Here is a 13950-nt window from a genome sequence, read left to right on the forward strand (position 1 = left end):
TTTGGTTAATGTTGCAAGGCCAGATCAGTCAATCATCCAGACTGTTGCCCCTGCAACTACTGAAAAGGCTGCTGCCCCTCTTCAGGAACCACACGTTTGTCTGGCCTCTCAACAGATACTCCTCCGTTGTGGTTGCACCTACGGTACGGCCATCTGTATCGCTGAGGCACGCAAGCCTCCCCACCAACGGCAAGGTCCATGGTTCATGGGGGGAGGGGTTAACGAATATTGAGTCATAATTTTTAATAAATTTAAAATATTTTATTTTGAATTACTGTTTGCATGAATATCTGAGTATTCAGAATAAAACGGAATTTTGGTACAAAGATACGATACATCACATAGTAAACAAAATATTTTTTTTGATTTCTGGAGATTGAACAGTATTAATGTTGAGCATAATTTTTTCGTTTAAGAAAATTGTATTTCGCAGGTCTGAGTCAAGTTTCAATTTATTTTCATACCACTAGCCATTACAAACAAAAGATATTTTTATTAAAAAATATGGTTCAGTATTTGTGTGGATATAGTGACATTTACAGTACCTACTTTAACCAGTGAGCAATTTCTGCTATTGTTTGAATATTTTCGCCAGTTCAATGTAAAACTTCTTTATTTTGTATTACCATCATGGTTTCGGCCTTAAGCCATTATCAAGTACAATACCGAAACAAAATTTGTACAAATGCAAAGGCAGTGAGGATGACCAAAATTTAATATCAGTATGTCAATCCAACCTCAGATTTAAAATTATCAAATAATACTACTTATATGATGAGTACAATTAGAGTTTGGTAAATATAGTCATTGTCAATTTTTATTGCACTGTGTGTCCCAGCGTGTAGATAAATACAAAATCAACGAAATATATGGCACACAAGCAACAAACGTGTTTTCTACTCGTAAAATAATTGAGTCGCAGAATGAACATAAATACAGTAGTTGCATGTGCAGTGAACATGGTTTGAAAATACATTGTGGAAGTTACTGGCTCACTGGTGGTCCAAGAAACAGTGTAGGTTGTAAGTCTATGTTGCGTAATCTACGATTACGGAAAAAGATTAAAGGAACATTAAACCATACATGATTGGAAGAACTGTGTTACCTATTAATATATTTGTAAATACACTCCTGTAAATTGAAATAAGAACACCGTGAATTCATTGTCCCAGGAAGGGGAAACTTTATTGACACATTCCTGGGGTCAGATACATCACATGATCACACTGACAAAAACCACAGGCACATAGACACAGGCAACAGAGCATGCACAATGTCGGCACTAGTACAGTGTATATCCACCTTTCGCAGCAATGCAGGCTGCTATTCTCCCATGGAGACGATCGTAGAGATGCTGGATGTAGTCCTGTGGAACGGCTTGCCATGCCATTTCCACCTGGCGCCTCAGTTGGACCAGCGTTCGTGCTGGACGTGCAGACCGCGTGAGACGACGCTTCATCCAGTCCCAAACATGCTCAATGGGGAACAGATCCGGAGATCTTCCTGGCCAGGGTAGTTGACTTACACCTTCTAGAGCACGTTGGGTGGCACGGGATACATGCGGACGTGCATTGTCCTGTTGGAACAGCAAGTTCCCTTGCCGGTCTAGGAATGGTAGAACGATGGGTTCGATGACGGTTTGGATGTACCATACACTATTCAGTGTCCCCTCGACGATCACCAGAGGTGTACGGCCAGTGTAGGAGATCGCTCCCCACACCATGATGCTGGGTGTTGGCCCTGTGTGCCTCGGTCGTATGCAGTCCTGATTGTGGCGCTCACCTGCACGGCGCCAAACACGCATACGACCATCATTGGCACCAAGGCAGAAGCGACTCTCATCGCTGAAGACGACACGTCTCCATTCGTCCCTCCATTCACGCCTGTCGCGACACCACTGGAGGCGGGCTGCACGATGTTGGGGCGTGAGCGGAAGACGGCCTAACGGTGTGCGGGACCGTAGCCCAGCTTCCTGGAGACGGTTGCGAATGGTCCTCGCCGATACCCCAGGAGCAACAGTGTCCCTAATTTGTTGGGAAGTGGCGGTGCGGTCCCCTACAGCACTGCGTAGGATCCTACGGTCTTGGTGTGCATCCGTGCGTCGCTGCGGTCCAGTCCCAGGCCGACGGGCACGTGCACCTTCCGCCGACCACTGGCGACAACATCGATGTTCTGTGGAGACCTCACGCCCCACGTGTTGAGAAATTCGGCGGTACGTCCACCCGGCCTCCCGCATGCCCACTATACGCCCTCGCTCAAAGTCCGTCAACTGCACATACGGTTCACGTCGACGCTGTCGCGGCATGCTACCAGCTGCGATGGAGCTCCGTATGCCACGGCAAACTGGCTGACACTGACGGCGGTGGTGCACAAATGCTGCGCGGCTAGCGCCATTCGACGGCCAACACCGCGGTTCCTGGTGTGTCCGCTGTGGCGTGCGTGTGATCATTGCTTGTACAGCCCTCTCTCAGTGTCCGGAGCAAGTATGGTGGGTCTGTCACACCGGTGTCAATGTGTTCTTTTTTCCATTTCCAGGAGTGTACATGTTTGGTTCAAATGGTTCAAATGGCTCTGAGCACTATGGGACTCAACTTTTGAGGTCATTAGTCCCCTAGAACTTAGAACTAGTTAAACCTAAGAAACCTAAGGACATCACACACATCCATGCCCGAGGCAGGATTCGAACCTGCGACCGTAGCGGTCTGGCGGTTCCATACTGCAGCGCCTAGAACCTCGCGGCAACTTCGGCCGGTGCCACATTTTAAGCTGTGCTGAAATTATATGACATAACTCATACCTAGTGTTTAGTGTGAGTGATTTCTAGAAGGTGCTATCCAAACCTTACGATCTTACAAAAGTTTAAATGATTCATACTGCCCGCTCTATGAGACAGTGGACAGAAGGAAATGGTGTGTGAAGACCATCAAGGATGTCAATATAACTGCTTCATGGTTGGTTGCAGGTGGTCCAAAACATGGGTATCCTGTACATGTACGCCTTGGGACCTTACGTCTCGTACGGGGGTATATCTGGTGCCTGCGTGGTGTTGCCGCTGCTGTTCATGATCACCTTCTGTTGGATGCCCGAAACCCCGTATCACCTTCTCTCCAGAGGTCGCCGCGAGGACGCCGTTAAGTCCCTTCTGAGGATCAGGGGCAAGACCGACCCCGATGGGATTCAGGTACGTCTCACTCAGATGTAACAGAATCTTTTCTTATTCTGAAAGAGATTACAACAGCCACTCATTGTTTATGTGATTAAAATACTTTTCACTGCCCCTCACCAGTTTCAGGTGTTTTGGCACACCCAATTACGCGAAGTCCATATTTAGATTATTACACACAAGAAATACACTGAAGTGACAAAGGTCATTGCATAGCGATATGCACATATACAGATGGCGGAAGTGTCACGTACGCAAGGTATAAATGGACAGTGCATTGGTGGGACTGTCATTTGTACTCAGGTGATTCGTGTGAAAAGGTGTCCTACGGGAATTGACAGCCTTTGAATGTGAGATGGTTGTTGCAGCTACATGCATGGGACATTCCATTTCGGAAGTCGTTAGGAAATTCAGTATTCCGAGATTCGCTGCGTTAAGAGTGTGCCCAGGGTACGAAATTTACGGCGTAACTTCTCACCACGGGCAACGCAGAAGCAGACAGCCTCCACTTAACGACCGAAAGCAGTGGCGTTTGGGTAGAGTTGTCAGTGCTAACAGACAAGCAACACTACTTGAAATAACCGCAGAAATGCGAGGAACGTACCCCATTGACAGTACGGCGAAATCTGGCGCCAATGGGCTATGGTAGCAGACGACCGATGGGAGTATCTTTGCTAAAGGCATGACATCGCCTGCAGCGCCTCTACTGGACTAGTGACCACATCGGTTGAGATCTAGACGACTAGAAAATCTTGGCGTGGTCAAATATGTACCGATTTCTGTTGGTATGACATGATGGTAGTATTCGAGTGTGGCGCAGACACTGCGCAGTCATGGATCCAAGTCGTCAACAAGGCACTGTGCAAACTAGTAATGGCTCCATAATGGTGTGGGCTGTATTTATGTGGAATGAGCTGGGTCCTCTGGTCAAACTGAAGCGATCATTGACTGAAAATGGCCATATTCGCTTACCTGGAGACCAGTTGCAGCCGTTCATGGACTTCATGTTACCAAACAACGATGGAATTTTTATAGATAATAAGACGCTATGTCACCTGGCGACAACAGTTCGCGATTGGATTGAGCGATATTCTGGAAAATTCGAGCGAATGATTTGGCCACCATGAATCCCATCGTAAATTTATGGGACGTAATCGAGAAGTCAGTTCGTGCACAAAATGCGACACCGGCAACGTCCGCAGTTATGGGCTGCTATAGAGGCAGCATGGCTCAATATTTCTGCAAGGAACTTCCGTCTTAATGCTGTTCCGTCGTTTTGCTGTAAAAAGGAGGTCCGACACAATGTAGGAGGTGTTGGAAATTTGTGGTAAGGCCTGATGGGACCAAACTACTGAGGTCATCGGTCCCCAAGCTTACTCACTACTTATTCTAACTTAAACTACCTTGCGCTAAAAACAATACACACAGCCATGACCGAGGGAGGACTCGAACCTACGACAGGGAAAGCAGCGCGGACCGTTACAAGACGCTTTAGACCGCTCGGCTACCCCGATATAGGAGGTACACCATGACTTTTGTCACCTCGGTGTAGCAGATCTAATATTTCTTTTTAACAATTGCTTTATCTTCATCCTTTCGTAAGGGTAACCACTGAAATATTAAAATAATGCATAGTAAACACAGTTCGCAAATCTTTTATCCTTGAGGTTAAAAAATGTTCAAATGTGTGTGAAATCTTATGGGACTTTTCTGCTAAGGTCATCAGTCCCTAAGCTTACACACTACTTAACCTAAATTATCCTAAGGACAAACACAGACACCCCTGCCCGAAGGAGGATTCGAACTTCCGCCGGGACCAGCCGCACTGTCCATGACTGCAGCGCCTTAGACCGCTCGGCCTTGAGGTTACAAATCAGTAGCATGTATCTGATACGAAACGGAAGGCACAATACATTTTCATTTACATTATCGGCGTACGCAGATTTTATCGACAGACTGCTTTAGCTTTTAGTCATTATTATGTCTACAGTACTCGATTTTTACAGATTTACCTTATCCCACCGTAGTGTCCGTTGCTTCGCTCTCGTAAACAGCATGGTCTGCGCAGATTCTGAACCTCTAAACGTTTCACACTAGTTGAGGTCTTTCACGACTGTACTCCTGACCAAGTCATTCTGTAGTCTAGTGTCGGAGGTCTTTGTTGATTCAGCCTTTTGAGTTCTTGAGGTGATATTTCCGTAGAACCTTTCATCTTTAGAAGTCAAATTACCATATACCAGTTTTCATAGATTTAAATTTAGAAATGTTTTAATATAACTAAATATTTACATAAAAACTTTCATCGTCTATTTCGCCCTCTTAGGCTTCTCGTAAACGACTGTCCATAGCTGTTAGATAATTTGAAAAGAGGCATATTTGTGCCATCATCTGTACAGTTGTATGTTAATTGTCTACGATATTCGACTATTACGATTATCTTCACAGCAGTCCGCCTGCTTAGGTGAACGAAAATGTGTTCACCTACCATACAGCGAGGGCAGTTTCGATTCCTGTCCGGGTTGGGGATTTTCTTCGTTCGTGCAGTGGGTGTTGTGTTGTCCTCATCGTCCTTTCATCATCATCACCGACGTGCAAGTCACTTATTGGGGACGTCGAATTAAACAAGACTTGTCACCCGGCGACCGAACTTCCCCAGTTGGGGCCTTCCCGCCAACAATGCCCCACGATCATTTCAGTTCATCTTCACAGGAGGAAAACAGTGTACATCAACGGTTCAAACATACATTTTCGTCATATCTGACCCAGCCAAGTGTAGAACATTCATAATATTCAAAATGTAAGATGAATGGTGTGCTCACAAGCACTTGTGCGTGCACCAGCATTGTGCTTTTTTGGCAGAGATGCCACAGATCAGACAAGCCTCCAAACCCCTCGTTCTGTGAAGAATCGTGGACGTCCAGCCATTTAGCGCCTGTTGGTACGATTAGTGTTTTTCTACCTCTTTCCGTAGATGCTCACGAGAGTATCATGTGAACATTCGACCAGCTTCTCCGTTTTCGAGATACTGTTCCTTATCTGTGTAACGATTTGGGAGACAATCTGAGAAGCCGTCTTCGGTTGTTTGAAGATGACGCTCTCGTTTATCGACTAATAAAGTCATCAGAAGATCAAAACAAACTCCAAAACGATTTAGAAAAAATAACTTAATTGTGCGAAAACTGGCAGTTGACCCTAAATAACGAAAAGTGTGAGGTCGTCCACATAAGTGCGAAAAGGAACTCGTTAAACTTCGGTTACACTATAAATCAGTCTAATCTAAAAGCCGTAAATTCAACTAAATACCTAGATATTACAATTGCGAACAATTTAAATTGAAAAGAACACATAGAAAATTTGTGGAGAAGGCTAACCAAAGGCTGCGTTTTATTGGCAGGACACTTAGAGAATGTAACAGACCTACTAAAGAGACTGCCTACACTACGCTTGTCTGTCCTCTTTTAGAATACTGCTGCGTGGTGTGGGATCCTTACCAGGTAGAACTGACAGAGTACATCGAAAAAGTTCAAAGAAAGGCAGCACTTTTTGTATTATTTCTAAATATGGGAGAGAGCGTCACAAATGATACAGTACTTGGGTTGGACATCATTAAAAGAAGGGCGTTTTTCGTTGCGACGGAATCTTCTCACGAAATTCCAATCAGCAAATTTCTCCTCCGATTGCGAAAATATTTTGTTGACACCGACCTACATAGGGAGGACCGATCACCACGATAAAATAAGGGAAATAAGAGTTCGTACGGAAAGATATAGGTGTCCATTCTTTCCGCATTCTATAGGAGATTGGAATAAGAGAGAATTGTGATGGTGGTTCGATGAACCCTCTGCCAGGCACTTGAATGTGATGTGCAGAGTATCCATGTAGATGTAGATTCACAGACTCTGAGTAATATTAATCTGCCGTTTGACGAAGTCGCTTATCTCAGTGGTTTTCCCCATTTGCAGCCCATATCATCGCTAGGGTGATACCCCGTACGTGTGTGCTCCGCTTACATACTTTTGTTACAGCGTCACGAGCCCGCAGGGCTTTCAGGCGGCATCCAACTTCGCTGCGGGCAGTGGTCAGAATGATTTGGCTTGTCAGTATATGATTTGCAGCGACGCGGGATAGAGTGGGGGAGAGGGCAGTAACCGTTGTCTGCGCGGTGCAGGAGGAGCTGGAGTCGATGGAGCGCGCCGTATCGGAGCAGCTGCGTGAACGCCGGAACCCCCTGGCGGAGCTGTGCGAACTACTGAGGCGCGCGCGCCACCTGCGCGGGCTGCTCGTCGCCGGCGGGCTGTTCTTCTTCCAGATCGCAAGCGGCATGGTCAGCGTCTCCTCGTACGCCACCGCCATCTTCGACAGCGTCGACGCCGGCCTCGACCCCAACGTGTCGGTGATGCTGCTGGCCGTCGTGCAGATCGTCGTCAACCTGGCCGCCTCGCTCGTCGTCGACCGCCTGGGCCGCCGGCCGCTGCTCGTCGCCTCCTTCGCCGGCTGCGCTGCCTCCATGGCCGGCGTGGGCGCCTACTTCTACCTCCAGAACGCCACCGACACGGACGTCTCCACTCTCGGCTGGTTGCCGCTCACCGCCCTCATAATCTATTACGTGAGTCTTTCTTTTTCAACCACGCTGGCTTTATAGTCTTCGTTTTCCTCTTCACCGTCATTATCATTTTCATCGACATCGTCACCATGATCTTTCATTCTTTATTTCTTTTGCTTGTGCCGTTTCCCCGCAATGATGCAGGGTCGGCATGGTTAATCAGATTTGGCAGGGTTAATTTAAGAGGTGGCCGGATGATCTTCCTGCCACCACCCCATACCCCACGGGACAGAATTAGTGTACCCCAACTGTCTGTGTCTAGTGTAATCCATGGAATAGTGCGAATGTGTTCAGATGTCTGCGAGCCATGTAACTGAGGCGGGACATAGGGACCAGCCCGGCATTCACCTAGTGGGATGTGGAAAACCGCCTAAAAACCACTTCCAGGCTGGCCGGCACACCGCCCTCGTCGTTAAGCCACTGGGCGGATTCAATCCGGGGCCAGCGCGCCTACCCGAGTCCACAAAGCAGCGCATTAGCGCTCTCGGTTAACCTGGTGGGTCCGTCATCAGCATGATTCTGATGGTATAATTACGTGAGTGGCGCCTCTTCTTTCGGACTCACATCTATACTTTTATGATTACGACCGCTGTTTGACTAGAAAGTTTCAGTGCGGATGCACAACCAACGTCCGAACTCCTACAGGAATCAGAAATCTGCGACTGGAGAGTGCGAGCTGGAAGTTGGGAATTTCGATTTGATTGATGGCGTATCCGGATGGCCGAGGCGGCCTAGGCAACTATTCTGGAGAAGCGGAGTCGTCACAGGACGTCCATTCAAGATTGAGTACCGGTCTGGCACACATTTTCAACTCTCGCCACTACATCTCCGAAGTGCCTTATGCCCCTGTAATTTATTATTTGAAATTACAATGAAAAGAATACCCATAGTTGTATACTGGCGTTGATATAAGTCAACGGGGACAGTTGAAAATGTGTGCCCTGACTGGGACTCGAACCCGGGTTCTCCTGGTCACATGGCAGACGCTCTACCCATATCTTTTTTCCCTTGTGTTTGGTCGTTGCGGACGTCACAGGACATCCGTTCAAGTTCGTTTGTTGATCCTTCCACACAGTCTTTTTATTACAGAAACCAACGCAGTCTTTGACCGAACACGCTGAGATACCGTGCCGGATTTTCGTGTGACGTAAGAGAACATTCGCAACTTATTCTGCCGGGCTATATTCATAGTGCCGCTGCACATCATACTCATTACTTGTGGCTTAACCTCCGATTCCCATAAAAGTTCGGGCACTGTTTGTGCATCCGCACATAAGAAGATGGTCAAATGGCCGGTGAGCCTCAACTATATATGTATTAAGATCGTACCATCTTCATATATATAGTCATTATTTCCTTCTTCTCTCTTTCCCATGGAGTTTCCTTTCCATTTTTTTGACCGCAAAATATTCATGATCATATTCATCGCTACGAACACCATCTATGGAAACTCATCGTGGCCTTTTCCAAGGAATGATTCTGGAAATCATCTAAAATAGTTTTAAGAAAACTACTGCAATCATAAATCAGGCTAGATGATGACTATCTGAATCCAGGTGCAAAAATTTTAACCTTTTTAAATGGTGTAGACTGTACTTAAAAACTAAAATAAAACACTTCGCATGTGAGTATATACTCCTGGAAATTGAAATAAGAACACCGTGAATTCATTGTCCCAGGAAGGGGAAACTTTATTGACACATTCCTGGGGTCAGATACATCACATGATCACACTGACAGAACCACAGGCACATAGACACAGGCAACAGAGCAGCGTGAGACGACGCTTCATCCAGTCCCAAACATGCTCAATGGGGGACAGATCCGGAGATCTTGCTGGCCAGGGTAGTTGACTTACACCTTCTAGAGCACGTTGGGTGGCACGGGATACATGCAGACGTGCATTGTCCTTTTGGAACAGCAAGTTCCCTTGCCGGTCTAGGAATGGTAGAACGATGGGTTCGATGACGGTTTGGATGTACCATACACTATTCAGTGTCCCCTCGACGATCACCAGAGGTGTACGACCAGTGTAGGAGATCGCTCCCCACACCATGATGCTGGGTGTTGGCCCTGTGTGCCTCGGTCGTATGCAGTCCTGATTGCGGCGCTCACCTGCACGGCGCCAAACACGCATACGACCATCATTGGCACCAAGGCAGAAGCGACTCTCATCGCTGAAGACGACACGTCTCCATTCGTCCCTCCATTCACGCCTGTCGCGGCACTACTGGAGGCGGGCTGCACGATGTTGGGGCGTGAGCGGAAGACGGCCAAACGGTGTGCGGGACCGTAGCCCAGCTTCATGGAGACGGTTGCGAATGGTCCTCGCCGATACCCCAGGAGCAACAGTGTCCCTAATTTGCTGGGAAGTGGCGGTGCGGTCCCCTACGGCACTGTGTAGGATCCTACGGTCTTGGTGTGCATCCGTGCGTCGCTGCGGTCCAGTCCCAGGTCGACGGGCACGTGCACCTTCCGCCGACCACTGGCGACAACATCGATGTACTGTGGAGACCTCACGCCCCACGTGTTGAGCAATTCGGCGGTACGTCCACCTGGCCTCCCGTATGCCCACTATACGCTCTCGCTCAAAGTCCGTCAACTGCACATACGGTTCACGTCGACGCTGTCGCGGCATGCTACCAGTGTTAAAGACTGCGATGGAGCTCCGTATGCCACGGCAAACTGGCTGACACTGACGGCGGTGGTGCACAAATGCTGCGCAGCTAGCGCCATTCGACGGCCAACACCACGGTTCCTGGTGTGTCCGCTGTGCCGTGCGTGTGATCATTGCTTGTACAGCCCTCTCGCAGTGTCCAGAGCAAGTATGGTGGGTCTGACACACCGGTGTCAATGTGTTCTTTTTTCCATTTCCAGGAGTGTATATACGAGGTGCATTTAACTCCTAAGGTCTCCGATTTTTTTTTCTAATTAACTACTCACCCGAAATCGGTGAAACTGGCGTTACTCCTCGACGTAATCGCTCTGCAAACGTACACATTTTTCACAACGCTGACGCCATGATTCCATGGCAGCGGCGAAGGCTTCTTTAGGAGCCTGTTTTGACCACTGGAAAATCGCTGAGGCAATAGCAGCACGGCTGGTGAATGTGCTGCCACGAAGAGTGTCTTTCATTGTTGGAAAAAGCCAAAAGTCACTAGGAGCCAGGTCAGGTGAGTAGGGAGCATGACGAATCACTTCAAAGTTGTTATCACCAAGAAACTGTTGCGTAACGTTAGCTCGATGTGCGGGTGCGTTGTCTTGGTGAAAGAGCACACGCGCAGCCCTTCTCGGACGTTTTTGTTGCAGTGCAGGAAGGAATTTGTTCTTCAAAACATTTTCGTAGGGTGCACCTGATACCATACTGCCCTTTGGAACGCAATGGGTAAGGATTACGCCCTCGCAGTCCCAGAACATGGACAACATCATTTTTTCTGTACTGGCGGTTACCCGAAAGTTTTTTGGTGGCGGTGAATCGGTGTGATTCCATTGAGCTGACTGGCGCTTTGTTTCTGGATTAAAAAAAGGCATCCACGTCTCATCCATTGTCACAACCGACGAAAAGAAAGTCTGATTCATGCTGTCGTTGCGAGTCAACATTGCTTGGCAACATGCCACACCAGCAGCCTTGTGGTCGTCTGTCAGCATTCGTGGCACCCACCTGGATGACACTTTTCGCATTTTCAGGTCGTCATGCAGGATTGCGTGCACAGAACCCATAGAAATGGCAACTTTGGAGGCGATCTGTTCAACAGTCATTCGGCGATCCCCCAAAACAACTCTCTCCACTTTCTCGATCATGTCGTGAGACTGGCTTGTGCGAGCCCGAGGTTGTTTTGATTTGTTGTCACACGATGTTCTGCCTTCATTAAACTGTAGCACCCACGAACGCACTTTCGACACATCCATAACTCCATCACCACATGTCTCCTTCAACTGTCGATGAATCTGAATTGGTTTCACACCACGCAAATTCAGAAAACGAATGATTGCACGCTGTTCAAGTAAGGAAAACGTAGTCATTTTAAGTATTTAAAACAGTTCTCATTCTCGCCGCTGGCGGTTAAATTCCATCTGCCGTATAGTGCTGCCATCTCTGGGACGTATTGACAATGAACGCGGCCTCACGTTAAAACAATGCGCATGTTTCTATCTCTTTCCAGTACGGAGAAAAAAAATCGGGGTCTTAGAACTTGAATGCAAGTCGTATATATCATTTTATTCGGAAAATTGCAAATTTTATAATGAGATAAAAATCCGAAAATGTGAAAAAAGTTTTTGCCTTCCTAATTCCCCTTAAGGGATGCGTTTTGGAGCTCATATTTGCTAGACTTTATTTTTTCTTTTGGTCCAGACTCATCTCTAAAAGTATGTCGGTGCAGTTCTGGTTCACCCTGTATATGGGTTATACGGTATTTTTATTATCCTGTTGAGATTCAGCTCAACAAAACTCAGAAGAAAAATCCAGCTGCAGTGTTGTATTATCGTGTGTACATGTCTACTATGTGATTTTGTTTTAAATTCCGCCTGAATATGACGGGGAGCTCTGACTCATGTATTAGATGTTGATGTGACTGGAGCCTGAAGTGAGGATACGTGTGTCCGATGCAGGTGTTCTACTCGTTCGGGGCGGGCCCTCTGCCGTGGATGGCGCTGGGCGAGGTGTTCGCGCCCGAGGTGAAGGGCGTCGCCATCTCGCTGGTGGGCGTCTTCGTGGGGCTCTTGGTGTTCCTCTTCGTGAAGGTGTTCCCCCTGGCGGCCGCCGCCCTGGGCGACCACGTCGTCTTCTGGGCGGAGGCCGCCTTCTCCGCCTTGGGGGCCGTCTTTGTCTTGGTCGTCGTGCCCGAGACCAAGGGCAAGTCGCTCCTCCAGATCACGCAGGAGATGGGCCACAGCTCCTCCCAGCACGCGCCCGCGGCGAGCGACAGTTCGAGCGCAGATCTGAAATGAAGTTACCTGCGCGTACATGTACACTCAGCAGGCCACTGTCCAACTCCTGCTGGAGGGTACTTCACAGCAGTATTAGCGTTTTCCGGTCTTGTTCGTTTCGTGGATTGTGAGATGGGAAAACGATTCTCTGTATACCTCTATAGGCGCTCCACTCCTTCCTTATACGTGGTGCGCCCAGAAAGTAAGTTTAGTTTTTGTTATAAAAACTGAGTTTAGATACAGAAAAACTATTTAATGAAAAAAGCTACTAATTTCAAACTATCTTCCAACACAGTTCCACCATTTTGTCGGCCAGGCCCGTGTAGTACCGTGGCACTTTTTCTATGCCCTCCTCATAGGCCGTTGCCGCCTGTGTTGTCTACCAGTTGTTAACATGGTCTCTTTGATCTCGCCGCTGTTATGATTTTTTTTCTTGCGTTTGTGCCGAACTGAGATTCTAGCACTTCCACAGAAAGAATTACAAGAGGAATTTATTTTCTCGACTTATCGGAAGGACAGCCATGCCGGACGTGATAAAGATAGCTTCAGCAACGAGACTTGCTGGTGATGGGGTCACATCCGTTCTGAAGCGCCATGACCGACCTCATTTGATCTCTCCTGTGAGGAGAATTAATTTAGAAGTGGAACGTCTGCATGGATCAGGTATGGAGTCTCATATTAATGTGTTTCCTTTTGATTCTGTCAGTAGGTGGGACAGCCTTCACCTCAGCAGGAAAGGGAAGGGAAAAGAACTGAAGGGGAGACAATATCACGTGTGGTAAAGTACCTGTTGTTACAAGTGACAGAACAGCAGTTTTTTTTAAGCTAGGGAGGGCAGAAACAAAAGTTTTTCAGAGAGAGGTTGAAAATAACATTCACATTGATAAAACAGACAGCCAGAAAGCACACAATTCAGCAAACAACCCCAGACTGAAACTGCAGATACTCAAAAATTGACAGAAAAATTAGGTTCATCCAGCTGGAATTCATCCAGTACACAAAATCAGTTATCCTTATCGCATCAAAATGTCAGAGGACTGAGGGATAAGCTAAATGAGTTGCTTATTTCTATTGAAGGATTAGAGTTGAGCAAACCAGCTGATATGATCTCCCTCTCTGAACATTATGTGACCATTGGTATAGCTATGTTAAATGTTACACGATTGAGGTTAACATCTTACTTCTGTAGAGAAAATATGGAGACAGGAGAAGTTGCCACATTTGTTAGAAACTGTTTTAATTACAAGAATATTAA

At 47.3% G+C, this 13950-nt stretch overlaps 1 protein-coding gene across 1 annotated transcript in view; it reads left to right on the plus strand.

Moving 5' to 3' along the window:
- The window catches only part of LOC126267018 (facilitated trehalose transporter Tret1-like), a 54973-nt gene extending 42022 nt beyond the window's left edge, over window positions 1-12951 (plus strand). The window contains exons 3-5 of the mRNA XM_049971790.1: window positions 2963-3181; window positions 7332-7769; window positions 12378-12951. Coding sequence (XP_049827747.1) covers window positions 2963-3181; window positions 7332-7769; window positions 12378-12716 — 996 coding nt within the window. The 3' untranslated portion in view covers window positions 12717-12951. The remainder of the gene's footprint in view (window positions 1-2962; window positions 3182-7331; window positions 7770-12377) is intronic.
- The last annotated feature ends 999 nt before the right edge of the window (window positions 12952-13950 follow it).

Source organism: Schistocerca gregaria, chromosome 4, assembly GCF_023897955.1.
Source record: "Schistocerca gregaria isolate iqSchGreg1 chromosome 4, iqSchGreg1.2, whole genome shotgun sequence".
Lineage (NCBI taxonomy): Eukaryota > Metazoa > Arthropoda > Insecta > Orthoptera > Acrididae > Schistocerca > Schistocerca gregaria.